Source organism: Biomphalaria glabrata, chromosome 8 (genome assembly GCF_947242115.1).
Source record: "Biomphalaria glabrata chromosome 8, xgBioGlab47.1, whole genome shotgun sequence".
Lineage (NCBI taxonomy): Eukaryota > Metazoa > Mollusca > Gastropoda > Planorbidae > Biomphalaria > Biomphalaria glabrata.
This window is the reverse complement of record NC_074718.1, coordinates 19,297,542-19,318,601: the sequence shown is the minus strand read 5'-3', so window position 1 is coordinate 19,318,601 and position 21,060 is coordinate 19,297,542. Positions and strand designations below refer to the sequence as shown.

The window sequence follows — 21,060 nt, the reverse complement described above, 5'->3', positions numbered from 1 at the left end:
CCAGGTAAATCGACAGGAGACTGTGGGAAATCTGTTATTAAATGGTTTAATTTAATAATTTATACACCTAGAAATAGTGCAGACCCTATAAAAGTGCAGGGCCCACTGCAACTAAGGCCGACCCTGCAAAATAGCGGCGTATGCTACGCCGCATGTTGACTAGTAATATATAATCCTCCATTGCTATTGCCAGTAATGCATATTAGTAAATATTTTTTAATTTTTTCCTACAAGTCTACAATGAGAAATGATAAGATGCAGAAACATTTAGTGAGTAAAGTAATTTATATTCATTAATTTTTCAGAATTATTTAATTATTTGCAAATTGAAATTGCTCTTAGGTATATAAACCTACAAATGTATTTTTAGTCTTAAGAAATCCTTTGTTCATTTTTTCCTCATTTCTTTATTTTTTATAAATATCTTTATAAATCAGACATTTTTTACATTACGTACATGAGTAAGCAAAATACTAGTTTTTGGTGGAGATAGTATGAGATACTATGAGATACAATACAATTGAATTGCCAAACAATCAAAGACAAGTAAAATTAAAGCTGTATCCTTCACGAGTGATCTCTATACTCCTATATGGTTGTGAAAGTTGGACACTGAACGCTGAGGCTCAAAGAAGAAATCAAGCCTTTGAGGGTAAATACTACAGAAAAATGCAGGAAAAGAAGACAAACAAGTCTGTATTGTTACAAGTTCAAAAGGTCTACCTGGCAAAAAGAAGGAACTTCTCAATACTGTGAAGAGTTGAAAGCTGATCTGTTTTGGTCATATTGTAAGATATGACTCACTGCCAATAATCATCCTACTAGGTACAGTGGAAGGAGCATGATGAAGGGGTCATCCAAAGAAAAGCTGGCTGAACAATGTAAAAGAATGGACAAGTCTCTTTCTATTGATTAAGAAGGTTCAAAAGCCTTTTAAATCATTAACTGAACTTAGTTATCTTAACCTGCAATAAATACATAGCAATTGGAATACATCTAGTTATTAAAACTAAATACAGGTACTGGTATGTGAAAACATTACATTACAGTACTAGGGTAATCTAATGATTTGGTGGAAAAAAAAGTCATCAAAGATTGATGCTAATGATAATAGGAAAATAAAAACAAACATTACAAAATATTACACAGCCATTTTTATTTATGTACTGTATTAGAAAGCTTTAACATCATGGAATGTTCCAATCAAAACTCTTGATATGAAGTATAGTGTAAAAAACATCACAAATTTCTTTTGGAATGTAAAAGTTTGAAGTACATAGGCAAGGAGTTTGTTTGACCAAGCTAACAACAAGGCTAAGACAATCATTCAAGCAATAAATAATCATGAAAGTTAAAACCAACATTTTGAAATATCATATTAAGCCAGATAAACTATGCCTTGAAATGGTTATGTTATCAAAATATTGAAATTTTTAAATACTGGTAATATTCTAAAATAAAAATTAAAAAAAAAAAAAGACTTAATAAGCCAATTTCAGAGGTGGGCAAAGTACAACCATCATGACACATGTTATAAATATATATGTGAAAATGTGCACTACATCTTTGAAAATTGTTTTGTAATGATGCACAAATAAAGACTCTTCCACCCTTTCCTTTGTGTGTCCAAAAGATTAGGCAAGGCTCATAACATTTCAACTTTGAGATGAGTTGGGATATTCAGCTTAAAAGTATGGTACATGTAATATTTGCTTGTTAAGTCTTAAAGAGTTCTGTCAATGACAATTTAATAATGTTTAGCTTTAAGCCTGATGGTTAGTAGGTGCATACAATGTTTGCCCATGTCTGGCTTCTTCAATTTCAGAATGAGTAATATAAAAGAGAATGCTCTTCAACAAATCACAACAATAAATAGACCATTCTTTAAAAAAATGAAAACAAATTTGTTTCCTTACTCTACAATCTGTTTTTTTTTATGTTTTAAAACATGTAAGTAAACCTTAGGCTAAAATGACTAATATTAAGGTCTTGTTCAGCCTAAATGTTTTTCATGAGCCTACCTGCTGGCCCCCAACTTTCCTGTCTCAAGTAGTGGTGTAGAGAAATAGTGATGGATACAAACAAAAATTACTTTTTTAAATTACATTAAGTGTAGTCAACAAAAGATGAATAAATATGGAAAAACAAATTAAAGAAAAAATTATCAGATGCATAATAGGTACACAGTACAAACATTTTTAAATTAAAAAAAAAGATATTCTAGTCAAAATAGAATAATTAAATATTTGTATGTATTATATTTATAATATGAAAAAACAATCATGTTTAGATGTACATTATTTTTTTTTACTCTATTTTGATACTTTCATCTAAACTTCTATACTACATATAATTTATTACATTTCATATTAATGACATTTCTTATTAGTAATCTGCCTGCGGAGTCATAATAATCTCAACAAAGCTTGAAATGTTAACATGACCATTAGAATGCACACCAGCTTCAGAAAATAATGAGTCAACTGAAAAGAAACAAAACATTAGCTGAGTGTTCTACTACAATATTATGAGCAGCATACAAAAATATATAAAAAAACACCAGTAATTAAAATGAATTAAAATTAAAAGCCTTAAGTTTGTGGGTATATAAATAACTTTGAAACAAAAAGCTCACTTATCCATATCTATAATATATGCATGTATGTATGTCCCTAATAAAAATCAAAACCCCATGACCAAGCTTGATCAAACTTGGCATTAATGTTCCTTAGATCTTGCTGGAGACCTTAGTGTATGTTTAACGTCCCTCCCACATCCGGAGAACCCTTAAATTAGACAAAAAGGACCTAATTTATCTCTAATTAAGTACTAAACTTTAACAAATTGGGTAAACCCGTTTTCACAGTATTTTATATTTGATATGAATATGTCAGCAAAACGGGTAAACCCAATTTTGACACTTCTTTCATTTTTGTGGCAAAATAAAAACATGTGAAGGGAACATTCTCCATGTTTGACATAGATCTAAATTCAATCCAGTAGATCAGTAATACCCAAACTAAGGCCCGCAGGCTGCAGGTCCTATCCCACTAGTAGCTAATAAACTATGTGCCTACAATAGTGATCAAAGCCAATAGAGTATAGATCAGTGATTCCCAAAGTGGTCTATATAGACCCCCAGGGGTCCACGAAGACTTCCAAGGGGTCTACGAAAGTTAAAAAGGGAATAGGGGGTCTATGAGATGTGCACGGGGGTCTACAATAAAGAATCTCAATTCAGCATGTCGTGACTTTAATTTTGACAATTGGAATTTTTTCATGAAAGAAAAATTGTTTTATTTTATTTAATAAGTATATTTAAATAGTGTAGTTTGGTCTAGTTATAACTTTAACAAAAAGAAATGTACAGTGTACATAGTTAAGTACTTGAAATAGAACTTCATTATTTCCTTGTCAAACAAGCGAGTGTTAATGAGCCATTTTTTCATGATGCTATGAAACAAATTAAGCTGGAGGATCATTTGAGATTTCATGATTGGGTTTTGTGGCTGGCGTCTTGTCTTTATGAAGAATGCGATTTTGAAGACATGTTCGGCATTCTCTGGTGACACTCCAAAAGGGCAAATTTCAATGGTCCCAATTTTGAGCTTCCGGAACATATGTTTTCTCATTATGATGTGTATGGTTCTGATGTGAAAAATTATAGGTGGTCCTATCGGGATAGTTTATAATAGGTGTCATCTTTCTTGTATATCGAATGAGAGCTTGTCCATTTCTCCTTTTTACAATTCACTATTAGTTTCTTCATTTCTTCCGGATAGAGTGCGATGTTCACGTATGTATTTGTTTTCTCACATTTGGCAAGTGTGTCAGTCTTCTATTTCCTTCTATTTCAACATTGGAGAACAGTGTTCTTGATGTTGTTGTGCTTTACAAGGTCACACAATATATTTTGCACAAAATCTTTTGGATGTTCCTTCAGATTATGTGGATGATTACATCCCAGCCCAAACCTCCCGACGGGAGATGTGAGCTGGCAAGTTGACCACCGAACGTCAGTCCAGGCATCATGAGCTGTTTTATTTAGTAGGCATCAGAGTTTGTCAAGCTTTGAAGGACATTTTTTTTTAGATTGGTCACGAAAAATTTTAACTGGCGAAGTTGGCTGATTCGCTAGCATGGTAGCTGTTAGCTCCAGTGCTCCTATTTCTTCTCTGTTGATGTCATTAGTTACAATAAACTTTATTTTTATATTTATTTCTCCATTGGGCCATTCAATGAGTATTCCAGCTTCTCCGTTTGTGGTGGCTTTCTGAGAACCATCCATGCAAACTCTGACCCATTGGTTGTTAGGGCAATGGATTTGTAGAAGAGTTTACTAAATTCTTGAGCTCTGTTGGAATATAGTCAAATATTTATTTCTTCTTATGTAAATTATTGCAAACGACATATTTCTGCAAACAACATATGTCTCTATACAGCTGGCTGAGTCAACCTTGTCTGATAATGATGTATTTTTTAAATTCAAATTATTATGGCTCAAGAAATCCACGAAAAAACTGCTCTTTGTGAAAACTTTTACTATGATACTTAAGGTTCATTAACATTCAATGTTTTGAAGAACTACTTCATATAACAACAAATCCCTATATGAAAAATAATCTCCGTAGCAACGGATGGTGAGCTTGCAAACCATTATAAACTAAAAGTTTACAATGTGTTTAGTGATTGTATGCTATACGTATTAACTGTTATATAATTGGTTTAAATTTGATATGTATGATTAATTTATTTTAAAAAATTAGTTCAACTTAAAATGTAGTTTTAAATAATTTTTTTCACTCTTCGTGTCACTGGTTAAAAATTATTTTAAACAAAATGTGCAATTTGAAATAGATGAATTTTCAAAAATTCAATATAACTTAAGCAGGGGGTCTACGGAAAACCAGAAAACATGGCAAGGGGTCTACAAGACAAAAAAGTTTGGGAACCACTGGTATAGATGATGATAAAGATAAATCAAATTGAAGAAGCAACAAAAAGACAGCATGAGAAAAGAATAGTCATACCTTCTAGTATGAGAAATGGAATACATTCAGAGCACATTACATTTAGCTTATTTAGAACCACCAATGATGTCATAATGTTTGAATCTCAGTGCATTATGTTTTGATTGAAAAAATGGAATTTTCAGGGATGAACAAAAATGTGCAAAAGGGGGGGGGGTAGAGTTACTAAAATTAGCATAACTTTTGTATTTAATTATATTTTATTTAATTTTAAAGGAAAATGAATTGGCTACCCCAAAGTGTAATAAATTATTGAAGAAAATAATTCTATTATTAAGTTTAAACTGAATACGTAAAAAGGTACTGTATAAAAAAACTATAAAAAAATCAATTTACTGAAAGGTTTCATCTATTAAATCTTTCTCTCCTAATTAACGATACCATCGTTGATTTGACTTCTTTAAACTAAATATTTGATTTTATCAACTTTAATTTTGTGATTAATAAAAAGAGCATGCATTCTCCTATAATTCTATACCAAAAGTAACCTTTTCTGATTACAAACAAAGATGTTATTGAAGTTTAATCATAACAATGTAGAATCTACAAATGTGACAAAAGAACAATTCTGTCAGATAGTTGAAAATAATTACAGAGATAAAAAGAGTTAATTATTTAATCCATAACTAAACATACTTTGTGACTTCATTATTGAATAAAAGATGAACAAATGCACTAAGATATTGTTATATTTACATTGTTTCAGGTCCTGTAAATAGGAACCACTAACACAATGTAGTCTGTTAAAAAAAAAGAGTTGGGCCTGTTTACAATTTACAACCAAAATATAGAACAATCACTCTCACATAAAGAAAATTTAAAAAAAAAAGAGAATATAATATAAATAGTTTACCAGATGCTCAGTGAGAGTAACATCTCACTTGCCAGCACATGCGAAGTTACTCCCTGAAAGTTATGTCCCATTGAAAGAGTTAATATAGAAAAATTCCTACTTAAATCTGGAACCATCATTCAAGGAGCCTAGATGCAAATAGAGCACCCAGGTCTCAGAGTCACATGAAAAGTGTGGGATTTATAAAGATCAAATCAGGCACCATTTTGCTCTTACTGGCATAGAAGAAAACAGCTAGCAGTGGTTAGCCTCTGAAAGAAACAGCTGGAGAGCTCTCACAACAGTAACTGGAAAACAACTTCGAGACTCGTAAAGGGCCCTTGCCTATGACAGGTACAGAAAGATAAAAAAGACAGTCTAAGTAGACCCCCCACACACTTTGTCTGCATTAAATTAGGCAAAATATGCAGGACACAGCTGTTTTGTCTTGTCTTTTGAAATACTGCACTCAATGCCTATATATATATACACACACAGTACGGTAACACTAATGCATTTATTAATTGTAGCTTTAGTAAAAAGAGTGGATACTCTGGGTTAGAGTATAGTATGGTACAAGAAAGAAATAAGAAGTCATGAAACACATTTAATAAACAAAAAGCTAGTGATTCTTTTTCCCAATCATATACACCAATTGTCAAAGAGGTTTATTAAAAAATTGCATCACTATTCCAGAGATAATAGTACCTTCTTTGTTACTCAGCTTTTCTCCAATATTTGTCAGAATGTGCCTCAGTTCTGCAGCATTCAAGTGGCCTTTCCTCTCTCTATCTTGTGCAACAAGTGCTGCTTTTAATTCTCTCTGCTTATTTTCAACTTGGGAATGACTGTGCATTATGTTTAGGAAGGAGGCAAAATCAATTCGTCCATCTAAATTAAATTTATTTACTCAAATAAAAAATCAGAAAATCTATTAAGATAATAAATATAATTTTTGTTTAATATTTACAATTCTTAATGCTTATGTCAAAATGAAAACAAAAATGAAATAGGTTGGGTATACTATTGAGACCATCTTGTGCTCATTTACATACTTATTTTGTTTACTTTGTAACTATATAAAATAAAACACAGCTTGTAAATAATATAAAATCAGCTATGAAAAGTTTTGTTTTACATGTTATGGATACTCTTTTAGAATTGAAGATTATTACCTCCCACAGAATGGCAGTGGATGGTGGTGAATAGGGTTTCAAGCCAGGACTAGCACAATAACAGTCCAGAGCACATATCGCACAACCAGGCAGTGACAATGTGTCACATCATTGAGCTAAACTATCTTTTATAAAACTAAGTATCTTTTAGGAATTCCATAAAACATTAATGCTATCTAAAAGTCCCTGATGTAGATAAGTGTAAGATGTGAGGTGAAGTTGTAAACCCATAGTGTTAGTACGTCAGGAATGTGTTCTAATTTAAGCCTAGTGAAATGGTGTTTTTATGGTGGGTACAACATGCATTGCTGTTTTTTATTATTCTTTACTTTGTAAAGTTTATTCTTAAATACTGACTTTGACTGGATCTGTAATTGGCAACTCGGTCTTAGATTAATGTTGAGTATCAGTATTAATTTTGAAGGTCTTTATTTATTTCTTTGTCTGATACTTTATTACCCTTAATTTAATGCTCATAGAAGATCATGCAAAAAAAAAAAAAAAAAAAAAATTGAAATCAATGTCCCAGAGCTGCTTCAATTTTGTTTGCACTGCATTATATAGAGCAGCCACCAGAAGGTCTAAGCAAAATGATTTTGTCCTGTAGGAGTAGGCACATCCTGATTTAGTGCTAATCAAAGGTCTGTATTACATAATTCATCAAAGATAAATATATTACATTATTTAAATAATTAGAAACAAAATGACCAATGAAATGAAAACCTGTAATAAAAAAACAATCTGACCTGATGATGCTTTTGAGAAGTATTTGTGGACTTCATCTTTTGTGATACAAAAGTTTAGTGATCTTATAATAATGGAAAGCTCTCCTTCATTGGAAACATAGCCTTTTTTGGCATGGAAAAAAAAACACTCCTTAAAAGCTGAAAAAAAGTTTAGAAATAAGTGTCTTTTTTTACTTCATATTTTGTTCAGTGTTTTTTTTTTTTTTTTTGAGTTTTTAAGTAAATAATTTTTTTAAGCTTATGAACAAGAAAAAAAAAAGAGGAAAAACATTTAAAAAAAAAAAATATTTTTTTAACCCAATAGCTCCTATTTCCAGGTTTGAACAATCCTTTTCATACCCTAAGCAAGGGGGGTAGCTCTGAATAACCAAAAAAATTCTTAAAAAAAAAACATTTTGAAAAAAAAAAATCTAATATTATAATAATAATATATAATAAACAACTTTAAAAAATAGAGTGATATTTCTAGTTTAAAAAACAAACAAACCTTTAGAATATAAAGAAGCTTCAAAAATTTTACAGTAGGGGACTCATACAATGGGGCTAAGGGTATAAAAAATAATTTTTAAAAAAATTAAAATAACAATACACATACATCCGGTTTTCACTAAAATGCCAATGCTCTAGTTATTATTTTTACTAACATGGTGAGCTCTTCGTATATAGTTCGTCCATCGTGGTTTGATGATGACCACTTTGTCATCCAGGGGGCTGAGTGCTTAGCACTGGGGTTTTATGCCTCCTCATGTGGCTGGTGAGACCTATGTGAGCCCGGAATGTTCGGCTGCACACTGGGCAGGTTATTCCAGCTTGAGCTAGTGTCGTGGGCCTTGCTTTTCTTCTCTGGCGTTTTTCTTCTGCCAGCGTGGTTCTCTTTTCCTCAGCAACCTGTGCGCCAGTTTTCACAGCGCAACGCCAAGATGCTCTGACATGTGCCTCTGTGTCCCAGGTGGCTGAGTCTATGCTGAACACCTTCAGAGAAGCTATGAGGGTGTCCCTGAAGCGCTGTCTTTGACCACCTTTAATCATTTTCCTTCGCTTAGTTGGCCATACAAGAGTTGTTTAGGGATGCAGTGGTCTTCCATTCTGCAGACGTGTTCTGCCCATCGCAGCTGGGACTGCATCAGGATTGTATGGATGCTTTGCAGACCCCCTCTTCGAAGGACTTCAGTATCTGGTATATTGTCTTGCCATTTGACATTCAGTATTTTTCTTAGACATGTCATGTGGAAGTGATGTATTAATGCATCATTCTGACCAATAACTTAGGGAACATTACGTAATGGCTAAAGTGGGGGGGGGGGGTATACAAATTTGTTACAAGGGGAAGGAGGGATCTGAAGATTTTTTTTACGTTACAATAAAATCAAATTTTTAACAAATTTAGATCATTTTCTTAATTTAACTATGGTGTTTATGTTTAATATGTTCTCACAGTGCCTTGAGCCTATATTATGTTTGTTGACGCGCCTTATATATTTAAATTATCACAGACACAGTGACTTTTACAGGTCCGACTTTCACTTACCATGATGTTGTGAAAGAATTTTGGTTTTCGTGTGTTTGTCTTGGAGTATGTTTGTAAAATGTTTTACATAATTCGGATGTTCCTTCAGAGTTGAAGATAGTTTACTTCCTAGTCCAAACCTCCCGCAGGACGACGGGGGATGGGAGCGGGCAGGGTTTGAACCCTCGACCGTCGATAAATCCGAACGACAGTCCAGCACGCAAACCACACGACCAGGCATCTTTAAGTTACGCCCCTGTCCTGTACCTTACCAATGGTTGAATGGGTCAGCCTAGTGGGGTCAGGACTGCAGAACGACAGTTAAACGAATGGCTTGTCAGTGAGGTTGTGAGATACCGGTAGAAACTTAGTAGTGAATAAAGTGCTGCAGATTGATATTAATAGAGCTACACAAGTTTGTTAACTTTAATTAGATGTATGTTGTTCAATAACAATTAGAAATTCATCACACAAGGGTTTTCAAAAAATAATGGAAAAAATACCATTCCACAAGTTTTTTGACAAGTTATTTGGCGGCCGCCGATGTATATGTACACTAGTGGGGGAAAAAATGAAGTTGATACTTTACCTATCATTTCTATAGATACCATGATTAAAAATGTAATTTGGGAAAATGATAATTAACAAACACGTCTTTTGTAAAATTTGAATTTTCTTGTTACGTTATGTATGTGTGTGTGTGTTGAAAAACATGATTTTTGATGTTATGTAATATCCGATCGTTCCATTTAGTACACGAGGGCACTAGTTAGGTAATATTGTAAGAATATATAATTGCATGTATTTAGGACTAAACTTAGTAAAAGCTGTCAATTCTTGAATTTGGCAGACACTGCGTAGCTAAACCACCTACACCTGTTAGCTGTAATTCTTTCAAGACATGAAGCTCTAGCTTTCACTCATTCATCCAACCAAGCCTTACAGCATAAAACACCATTATTTTTTCCTAAAGATAAATGTTGCAGAATTGAGAATGCAAGCTCGGTATCTGAAGCAACACATGCTATACATAGCGACACATTTCCTTATCAAGTGTGAGCTAAGCTGATGACAAGTGTCACTGATCTAGTATAACAAGCATAATACTGGCCTGACAAGCCTAGTGCAGGAACACCATCACTTTCATCTTGGAAGAGACAATCAATATCCAAGACCAGTTAACAACAAACAGGATTAACAGTACAATTAAGTATCTGACATATTAGGTTCACTCACAATCCCAAACTTCAGCAAGCATCTATATATATAATTCTCTTCTTTGCTCAACAGTTTGGACGAGCAAGAACTAAAGGAAAGATCACTCTCTTATTTCTGCGGATATTAACCCCACGAAAAAACAAGGGGCGGGGGGGAGAACAAGCGGGTATTCACACGTCGCAACAGATGGCTGCGCACTGGACTGTCAAACCCTGCCCGCTCCCATCCCCTTCATCCTGTGGGAGGTTTGGACTAGGAAGTAAACTATTGTCAACTATGAAGGAACATCTGAAACATGTAAAACATTTTACAAACAAACATTTTACAAACACTAAATAGCAACGCCGAACTTAACCATTGTGACCAAGAAGTCATAGAAAGAGAACAAGTAATATACTATGTATATTTACAGGTCATTAAATAGCAGGGTCAGACTTAACAATTGTGGGGCCCTATGTGAAACGGATTTTGCGGGTTCAAGTTTGGGTAGGGAAGTGAATAATAAGTGAAATTTAAGAGTTTGTATTAGAAAATAAATTCGTCTATGCATTTTATTTATTCTTTGCTATGTACAGAATTACTTTACGAGCCTTGCGTGTAGCAAAGTCATACACTATATCATAATAATTCTGTTTTCTACATAGATCACGCTCAATAGCAAGAATTACCAAATGTTTCAATCTATTTTTGAGAATTGTTGACCTCAGGTAATTCTTCATTAGTTTTAGGCATGAGAAGATTCTTTCACCAGATTACACAATTACAGCTAATCCATAATGCCGTTTTTATTTATCGCACGTAGGATTGGCGTTTTCCATATTGAATGACACCCCAAATTGACAATTTTGGTCTACATATTTCCATAGATTTTAAGGACTTTTTCTTATATTTTGTAATTTCTGAAGATTTCCTGGAGCGCCTGGTAAATCGACAGGAGGGCGCGGTAAATCTGTTATAAGTTATAAAATTGTTTAATGTAACAATTTACACCTAGAAATAGCGCTGGAACTATAAAAGTGTGGGGCCCACTGTGGTCGCATAGGTTGCAGTGGTCTAAGGCCGACCTTGCAAAATAGTGGTGTATGCTATGCCGCCGGTCGACTAGTTTTACTTATTCTTAACATTCACTTTTATTTCTATACATTTATTAAATCATTCTTTTATATAAATTTAATAAAGCAAAAAGCTAACATTTTTCTCTAAATATGGAAGAACTAAGTTACTAGATAAGGAATTAATTAAACATATAACTTTTAAAATAAATACAAAGATACAAACCATCAATCTGTGCCTCACTAAAGTAATGTGCCTGAGAAAAGAAAATTAATTTGTAAACAAGAATACATAACAATTAGAAGTTTGAGATTTTTAGTCATTGTTCTTGATAGACTATGGCTATAACAACATTTATAGATAGATATAAACTCTAAAACCTGAGTACTGATAATTTTTGTAAGACTAAGACTAAGACTGCTTTATTGATCCTTACGTAAATTTGTTGTGATTACAAGGACTCTTTTCTCATAAAGACAACACAACAGAAAAATACACATAAATACAACAGATAATAAAGAGTTCATTCAGCAACTACACACAGGTATCTCATGTTCCCTGATCAATGAGTGGCGGTGATAGAGTCTGACCGAGCGAAGTACGAACGAGTTTTTGTACCACTCCGTTCTTGTTTTGATTGACAGCAGTCGCCCACAGTCGCGACAACCTGACGTAGTTCTGATGGAGTGGGTGGCCGTTGTCTTCCATGATTTTTTCGATTTTTCTTAGGCACTTTAGTTCAAAAAGTTCCTTTAAATGTGGTAATGTTGTGAGTGTAATTTTTGGTGCTTTTTTAATGATGTTTTCTAGACGTCGCAACAGTTTAGATGAGGCGTTGCCTTGCCAACAAGTTATTCCGTATGTTAGCAGATTTTGTATAGTCGCGCCGTAAAAAGTCTCAAGGATCTTCTTGTTTAGTTTAAAGCTATTGAGTTTGTATAGAAAAAAGAGTCGCTGGGCTGTTTTCTTTGTCAGAGTTCCAAGGTGGTCTTCCCATGAAAGCTTGTTGTTGATGATAACGCCTAGATATTTATATGCGTTTACTTGTTCTATAGATGTAGTGTTTATTTGCAGTTCATGTATAGTTTGTAATTTGATATATGTACATTATTAAAATGGCCTTGGAATCCTTTTCAACCATAGGATTAAATAGTCTTAGGGGTTTCTTACATAAGTTCAAATTATTTACATCCAATGATATAAAAGAGCTAGCAGTAAAATAACAGGTGTTGATATTCTAGTCATCAGAGGGCAAAGAGCTGCAAGGACACCCAGGGGTTGTCTCTGAATATTAATGAAAATGTAATCATAAAATATGTCCACTTTATATTTTATGTACACTGGTTTCCAACAATTAAAATCTTCAGACAAAATCACTTTAAAAAATTTTCAAAAAAAGATTTTAGTACGGTAATGGGGGCAGCTGAGATGTGGATGTGTGTGTGTACTCAACACCCAAAAAAGAGATACAGCTGTTATCAGCCTTTATAATGGACATCTACTGCCCAACAGTTCTTTGGCATCAGCAGTACTCTGCAGGTACTTCAAAACTATATGATTATAAACAGAGAACTTATGTCTTACAAGTTATCATTATAAGGAAAATGTATCACAATTTTTAATACATGAGATAGATGGTTTCTAAAACTATAATTTGCTTTCCTGCCTTAAAAGAATGTTTCAATGAATGTTTCAATGAATTAAATTTTTAAGTAGATAAGCAAGTTTCCAAAGAATTGTTATATATAGCTTAAAAAGACCACTCTTTTGCTAGACATCTACATTTTCTGAAAACGTCTGGACAATTCATGGGTTAGGAATCCATTTTCCATGAATTAAAAGAGCTTTAGATCCAATTAAAATCAGGGACTCCAATTTGCAGCAAAAAAAAATACCTGTAGTCCTAGCATAGCTGGTAACACTAAGGAAAAAATCATCTGTTGTGGAGGGAGAATAGGGGTTATCATTACAGGTAATCTCCTAAGGAGACATTTTTTTTTACCCATAATGCAACTCTACTAACACAGTGTATGTCACACCTTTTTGGTACCAGTACCTAGATGAATGGGTTCCCGGTCACTTCATCCCCGGTCATTTCATCCCCGGTCACTTCATCCCCGGTCATTTCATCCCCTGGTCACTTCATCCCCTGGTCACTTCATCCCCCGGTCACTTCATCCCCTGGTCACTTCATCCCCGGTCATTTCATCCCCTGATATTTTCATCTGATCATTTTTATCTAACAAATTGTAATTTTAAAAATTATGAAATGAGCAATATTTAATGTATTCATTTTTATTTAAATGACAAAATTGTAACACGTTAATGTTTAAAAGGAATTAAAGCAAAACTTATACATGCGACATCACGAGGATGGGTGAACTTCGCCTTTATTAAAAATAAATAAAACTTTATTTCAAGGCTAAAAAAGACGCGCCCATTTTCAAGAAAGAGCGATTGAAAAATAAAATAAAGTGAAACATAGTCGTACTTCCACCACACCTTGGCCTCTGGTGATAAGTTAACAGCGGCATGATCATTATTATTCTAATCGCACTTCTATCTCTCAAATGATTTCCACTACTTGCACCACACCTTGGCCTTTGATGATAAGTTATCAGCGGCATGATCATTATTATTCTAATCGCACTTCAATCTCTCAAAAGATTTCCTCTACTTGCACCACACCTTGGCCTTTGATGATAAGTTATCAGCGGCATGATCATAATTATTGTAATAGCACTTCTATCTCTCAAATTATTTTTTACTACTTCCACCAAACCTTGGCCTTCGATCCGGAAAATATTATGATATTACAACCCCCACATCCCTTGGAAGCGCTATAGCTAAGTACACACCCAGATTTACAATATAATATAAGATTTCTCATTAAGAAAACAAAGTGGAACAGGAAACACTATAAACGCATTAGTAACAAAATGTCAAAAAGCATTTTACATAATCATATTTATATATAAAATATTTAATTGGGGATGAAATGACCGGGGATGAAGTGACCGGGGGATGAAGTGACCAGGGGATGAAGTGACCGGGGATGAAGTGACCGGGGATGAAATGACCGGGGATGAAGTGACCGGGGATGAAGTGACCGGTCACCGATGAATGATAATTGCTAGTCTCCTGCCCTCTCTCACCAGTTGTTGTTTTTTTCTGGAGTGTCTCCACTCTTCTAGTATGCTTAGTGGGTATGGAGGGGGACTGGGGAGCAAGCTTCACACTCTCTTCAGATTTTGACAATTTTTTAGACCATGCATTGCAGAGAAAAGTCCTAACAGTTTTACATGTAGCTGGTTGACCAATCATTATTAGTCTTTCCTCTGACCCACCCTGTAACTAACAGTAGCTGGCTGACCAATAATGGTTTATTCCTCTGACCCTCTACATTTTGACAACTACGGTAAAACATAACTGAAGATGTTTGTCCCTCCTATGATAATGGAAACTTTTGAAACCATTTGTAGACAGAAATAAATAAATTAATAACCGTTTAAAACAATGTTGTTTTAATATCAAAACGAAAAGTATTTTAGGTACAAATAAAAAAAAAACAACAAAAAAAACAATATGCTTTTTAAAAAGATACATACATATTAATATACCATGATATTTGCATTTATATAAAGATAGATAATGGAAAAAAGAGTCTATTTACCAATGATAATGTACACATTTATGTACTTTAAAACACTGAACCATAATCTTCAAATACAAAAATAAAACATAATAAAATACTCAGGCACAAAGATAGCTGTGTGTATGAACCTCTAAATTCAATGTTAATACCCAGGACAGCAGAACTGCACAAAAAACCTGAATGTTTGTAGTTGTTGCTTTTGTCAAATGTCAATTAGTGTGCCATGAAGAGTCACAAATTGAATCTAGAATCTTCTGTGTCACCAATATTCCTAGTTCCACACCCAAAATAGTTGTCATTTCACAGAATCTTTGTCTTTTGCCAACGCTATTTCCATCTTCTTTCTTACTACAGGTTCCTCTCATCTGAGTCACTGTGATGTCTTTTACCTTAACCCTCTCTCTTCTTTGCTTCCTCTTCTTTTTTCTTTGCTTCCTCTTCTTTTTTCTTTGCATCCTCTTCTTTTTTTTTTGTTCTCCTTTTCAATTTTTGGATTTTTTGCTTAGTTAATTTTTTTCTTTTCGGAATTTTTTTCTTATGTTTATTTTCCATTCTCTTCGTTTCCAGCTCATTTTTTTGCTTCCAATTTTCTTTTTGACAGACTCTTTCAATTCATGTCTGCTGATGATGTTTGGTAATGTCGGAGTAGTTCAAGGATTTCTTGTTGCCTCACCCCAATCCCCTGTAATTTGGCATTTTAAAAATGTCTTCGTTGGTTGGAATTTCTATATGTGGTGGGGCTTCTGGCACTATGAATGCCTGATTGATAGACCATTGTTTCAAACTGTTTTGCTTTTTTCATAGATAGGATCAACTATAATCTGGTTTTGCAGACTTGAAAAATGGGTTCAGGAATAATCAGGTTTTGGAGACTGAGACAGTTTGGAAAAAAAAACATGGCTAATTCTGTCTTTATTGTTCCTCAACTATAAAGTGGGTATATTATTCCAGTGCAGATATTTTTTCAGCATTAAATGTCACAAGGCCTGAGACAGGAATTTCTGCTGCAGCTGTGAATATTTTGATATTTTATATTTTGGCACATCTGCACAATTTAGGCCATGTCATGCCCTGCAGCTGTGGAAGTACAAGCGTAGCATGTGGGATACTGATTAAGTTGTTTAATCTGGCACTTGAGATGGAGAGGCTTGGAATTGAACTAATATTATTAATTTTAATTTTTTTATGAATTGTAAATTCAAAATCAGATTCAACTTCAACTAATGATGTACATGGTGATGAATCTGGTACAATTGTTATTTGAAACTGGAGAGATTAGGAAACTTCAAAAGCAGATTCAAATTGAACTGATGGTGTGCATGTGGTGAATTTCGTATTGTTGATTCTTGAAGCTCATGTGATTTATAGGCTGAGGTATGGTCATCCACAAGGAGTAAAATTTGATTTAGGGAGGAGGTTTGTAAACAGGATAAAAAGTGTCCTTTAACCATGTCTAGAAAATGGCAGAATTGATCTGGCCATTGTCCAATATTGGGAGCAAGGCTTCTGTGTACTTTTCTGTGGGATCCTCTTATATGGGTATATTAAAAGAGGGTATATATATATTGCTCCACCGCACTGCAACATGCAAACAGTGTGACCTGTGTTTTTGTATTTCAAATCACATTGTACACACGTTTGCTCCCTTTGAACTTTTCAGCTCTTTATGTTGAATCCAAAACCAGATTCATCAGCATAGAATAATCTGTTTGGTTTTGATTTTGGGCACATTGGCACAATTCAGGCCATGTCGTGCCCGAATATTCTGTCTGGACTGTTGAAGATGGTTGCCTCAATAGATTCTATTGCTTTTTTTAAATTGGCTTCCAAGACTTCACTGCTTAGGATGTCAGAAGTGCCCTTTCTATCCAGAGAGCCATGAGATCTTGAAGAGAGCTCAGGATGTCTGATAAAGAACCCATTCAACTATTGCTTAGATGGTAGCTATCTCATCTTAGGGGCATTTTATTTGGGGCAGCTGTAAGAGCCAGAGCGCTCTCTGGAACCTCTTTACTGCTTTTCCCAAAGCTACGCTTGGCAAGTTATATTTAATAAGCCATTTAGGTAGCTTTTGTTCCTCGCCTTTTGTTAGGAGGGATTTGTTAGGAACAAGTGGGTAAACTCCATGCATCTTGTCATAAAGTGTAGCTCTTGATATCTTGTAAAGGAAAGACCCTTATCAACATTCCTTTCTTTTATGTCATGAATTGCTGCTTTTAAAATTTCTACGTCATGGACAACATGGGTAGCTTTGGATTGCTTCTTGGAAGACATTTCACAACTTAGAGTCCTCTAAAACTAGGCTTTACTATTTCTAAAAAAAAAAAGAAAAAGAAATTAACATTTTTTAATAGTCGGTACTGGTATATGGATAGCTTTTAAAAAAATGTAATAGATAAAAACCTCAGGCTAAAATGATGAAAGCCAAATTAATAAGTGTATTTCCTCATCTTTTTTAAAAATCAATTGAACGAAACTACTTTAACTACTATGCCATCAAAGTTAAAATTCAAATAACACTAAGCATAACATTGTAGTCTCATTGTTCCAAGGGAAAAAAAAAATACGTACTGAATTGGTCATCAGTTTGAAATCTGCTGAAAACAGAAGAAACTGGAAGCAACATGTTGGAAATGTACAAAAAAATGGTGCATGTGCAGTAGGCCAATCCATTTTTAAGGAAGTTGGGTAGTAAACATTCAAATAAAGAGGATTATATAGATCTAGATCTAAAATCTAATTTATAATACTTTACAATTACAAAGAACGGGATGTCGGTAATCATACTTTTAGATACTTTGACATCCTTAAGATAAGATAATTTTATTGATCCAATCAAATGGAAATTCAGTTTGACTACAATTGACAACCTCAGCGTAACTACTTTACAAAAACAATATGGATGAAAAAATTCAAACAGCAATCACTCACACACATTCCACACATTCACAACCAGCACTTTATGAGTTAGGCTTCTATGTACTTCTCGATGATGACAGATGATCTTGTAACACTCTGACCGATAGTGGGATAAAGGAGTTTTTAAATTTCTGTTTTAGTCCTAATGGAAAGGAGACGACCACTTCATTCATATCTTATGTAACAGTGGTTTAAATGGGTGCAGGTTGTCTTTAAGAAACGTGAGTGTTTTGGAAATGCATCTTTCTTGAAAAAGCTCTTCAAGAGATGGTAGCTGTATTTGGGTGATATATGATGCATGACCTATAAACTGCTAGACTAGCTGCTATATATATAGTTTTGAAACAGCAATGCTAGACTTCCAAACCCATGGTGTTAGTTGATTGATTGTTGTTTTTACATTTGCTTCATTTTTTTAAAACTTGTGATAATCTTAAAGGAGGATTCCTAAGCTTTTGAATGATACCACATTGTCAACAAATGAAAGTCATGTTTAATTAGGAAATTTACATTTAAGTCATAGGATGGCTGCCTGGTCGTGCGGTTTGCTCGCTGGACTGTCCTTCGAATTTATCGACAGTCGAGGGTTCAAACCCTGCCCGCTCCCATCCCCTGTCGTCCTGCGGGAGGTTTGGACTAGGAAGTAAACTATCTTCAACTCTGAAGGAACATCCGAATTATGTAAAACAATACAAACAAATAGATAAGAATGATTTTGCATTTACTAACATTTAAGCAAGCTTGGTATTTTTTTTATTGTATTTAGACCTAGATTTATGCTTAAAGTTTTTTATATATATTTCATTATTTTTTAATGAAATTTTGTCAACCAAAATTTAAAAAACTTACCCTAACAAGCTGTTATCAGTAATAAATGATGCCAAATTAGGCAATTTTTCGAAATGGGTAAGTGGAAAAATAACTACCATAACAATCTATGCCTACATAGTATTAAAATCAATATTTCTAATATTGAGTAGTTTTAGAAATTTTTTTTTTTATATACTTAGGTACACAAAATATAAAAGGAAATCAGCTTATAAAGGCAAGTTTGGGCCCATCCTGATGATGTTAAATGAAGTCACTCCATGATGTAGCGACATGTGGTGCCAGACATTAACAATTCTCATTGATAATATGAAGTATAAATGATTTATGCACTGTTTTGGCTTATCTTTGATCAACCTAGTGGAGAGAATGCTATCAAGGTGTTTTTTTTACATTATATTTATAAATATTATAAAGCTGAGGAAGTTTCTACCAAACGGCATTCTAGAAAAAGGATCAAAGTCAATTTACAAACAATTGGATTAGCTGTGAATGAATGTTAGCTACATGTGAGATGAAACAATCAAATTAAAAATCATATAATGGGGTAGCTGTGTTCCACATTTCAAGCTTCTATCTATTATGGTAATAAAGTTATGATGAGAAAAAGATGAAAATTCATTTTTTCTATCACAGTTTTTTTTTACATTTTCTATATATATAGTAAAGTGCGAAGCTCGAACAGCCCTGATTTGTATAGAGGTTCGATCACTTTTTATTGCTAAAACTTTTTTATTTGAATGTTTACCAAATTACTACTATATTGGTACTGCGTGTGTACCTTTTTTCTTCACTTCCGGCACATACTATTTGGGCGGAAACAGGAAATGTCCTAGGCTAAGAATTATCTTACACGTGGTCGTGGGTGAATTTGACTCGAGGTGGGAGTCGCACCTTGAAAAGGTCAATGGGCGTGTTGGTCAGCGTGATCTCCTAGATCAAAGAGAGACGTGGGAGAGGGGGGGGAGTATTGACTTGCATTCCACGCAAGGTGGTGTCAACTGCGCCCCTCAGACATCTGGCCAGTATGATCAAAGAGAATGTGTATATCTTTACCCCGGTCAAGGGAAGATAAGTCGAAAGACGTGGCCTAGTTGTGGTCAACTAAGTCTTGCCTGGAGAGGAAAAGGTGGTGCGGGTGAAGAAATTGGGGGTAGGATGAAGAAATAATTAAAATAAAATAAATAAATAAAGATAAGTAATAATTAATGCGGTGATAAATTTAAGTGACTCTGAAAGCAAGCTTTTGACTTGTCACATAGACTATAACTAGATCTATAGAGTATAGTTAATAGTATAATGATAATCTACTATTAATAGTATTAATTATCTAGAATCTATAGTTTTAGACAATCTAATAATAAGTAATAATCATTATAATCTAGTAGTGGCTGACTAACTCAACTAACTGAGTGACTTGACTGTTTGACTACTTTGACTTTACTTCAATACTTGTCATGTCAGTGACTCGTGAAGTCAGTCTTCAAACAGTCTTGTGTTTTTATCATTTATTAGAATAAGAATTGTAGATCTAGATCTATTAAATTTACTAACTAATAAAATACTAACCATAATGATTATGAATTACGGTGTATTATGTAGATTTAGACTCTTCACTTTAGTCTTTAGATCTATATCTAAATTATTATTCCGCACTCTAGCTCATCTAGGAAGTCTTAGTTTCAAGTTTAATAGAGGGTATAAATAGACAGGAGTGATACTTCTTGGTCTAAATCTATTTTTAAAAATCCACTTAGTTATTCAATAAATACCCAGAATCTAGAAATATACGCACAAAAGATTTTTGTTATTTCAACCATACTTTCATCTATTCTAAACCTCATGATTGTGTCTAAGCAATGCCTCAATGCAGTGGCGTCACTAGGGTGGGTGTCACCTGGTGAGGTCCACTCAGGGTTTCACCCTCGACCACCCCCACAAAATTTTCGAGTATTTGGTTTGTTTGTTTAGCCATAATACACATACTTTATAATTAACTACATTAATAAAAATTAATTGATTGTTAAACAACTATACAATTTCAATTAAATTTAAGAATTCAGTTGTTAAATTTATCTATAGTTCAATTTTGCAACA

At 33.9% G+C, this 21,060-nt stretch overlaps 1 protein-coding gene across 2 annotated transcripts; it reads right to left on the bottom strand.

The window, feature by feature from the left end:
• Positions 1–1,139: 1,139 nt before the first annotated feature.
• Positions 1,140–20,690, bottom strand: LOC106068416 (calmodulin-like). 2 transcript variants are annotated; one of them, XM_056037191.1, is made up of 5 exons: positions 20,533–20,690; positions 11,787–11,817; positions 7,784–7,921; positions 6,571–6,771; positions 1,140–2,483 (listed from the first exon to the last, which is right to left on the bottom strand). In XM_056037191.1, exons 1-5 carry the CDS (start codon positions 20,533–20,535, stop codon positions 2,386–2,388), a joined length of 471 nt encoding a protein of 156 aa, XP_055893166.1. In that variant the 5' UTR covers positions 20,536–20,690; the 3' UTR covers positions 1,140–2,385. The 2 variants fall into 2 exon arrangements, with proteins under 2 accessions (XP_055893166.1, XP_055893167.1); XM_056037192.1 differs by having other exon boundaries at positions 6,571–6,753; positions 20,533–20,689.
• Positions 20,691–21,060: the final 370 nt, after the last annotated feature.

Bases quoted from the DNA above. Each gene is read 5' to 3' on its own strand.
- LOC106068416 (XM_056037191.1), bottom strand. The intron at 6,772-7,783 runs GTCAGATTGTTT...TTTTTATTTGAG, and splicing joins CTTCTCAAAAGCATCATCAG to TAAATAAATTTAATTTAGAT. The intron at 2,484-6,570 runs GTACTATTATCT...GTTTCTTTTCAG, and splicing joins AAAGCTGAGTAACAAAGAAG to TTGACTCATTATTTTCTGAA.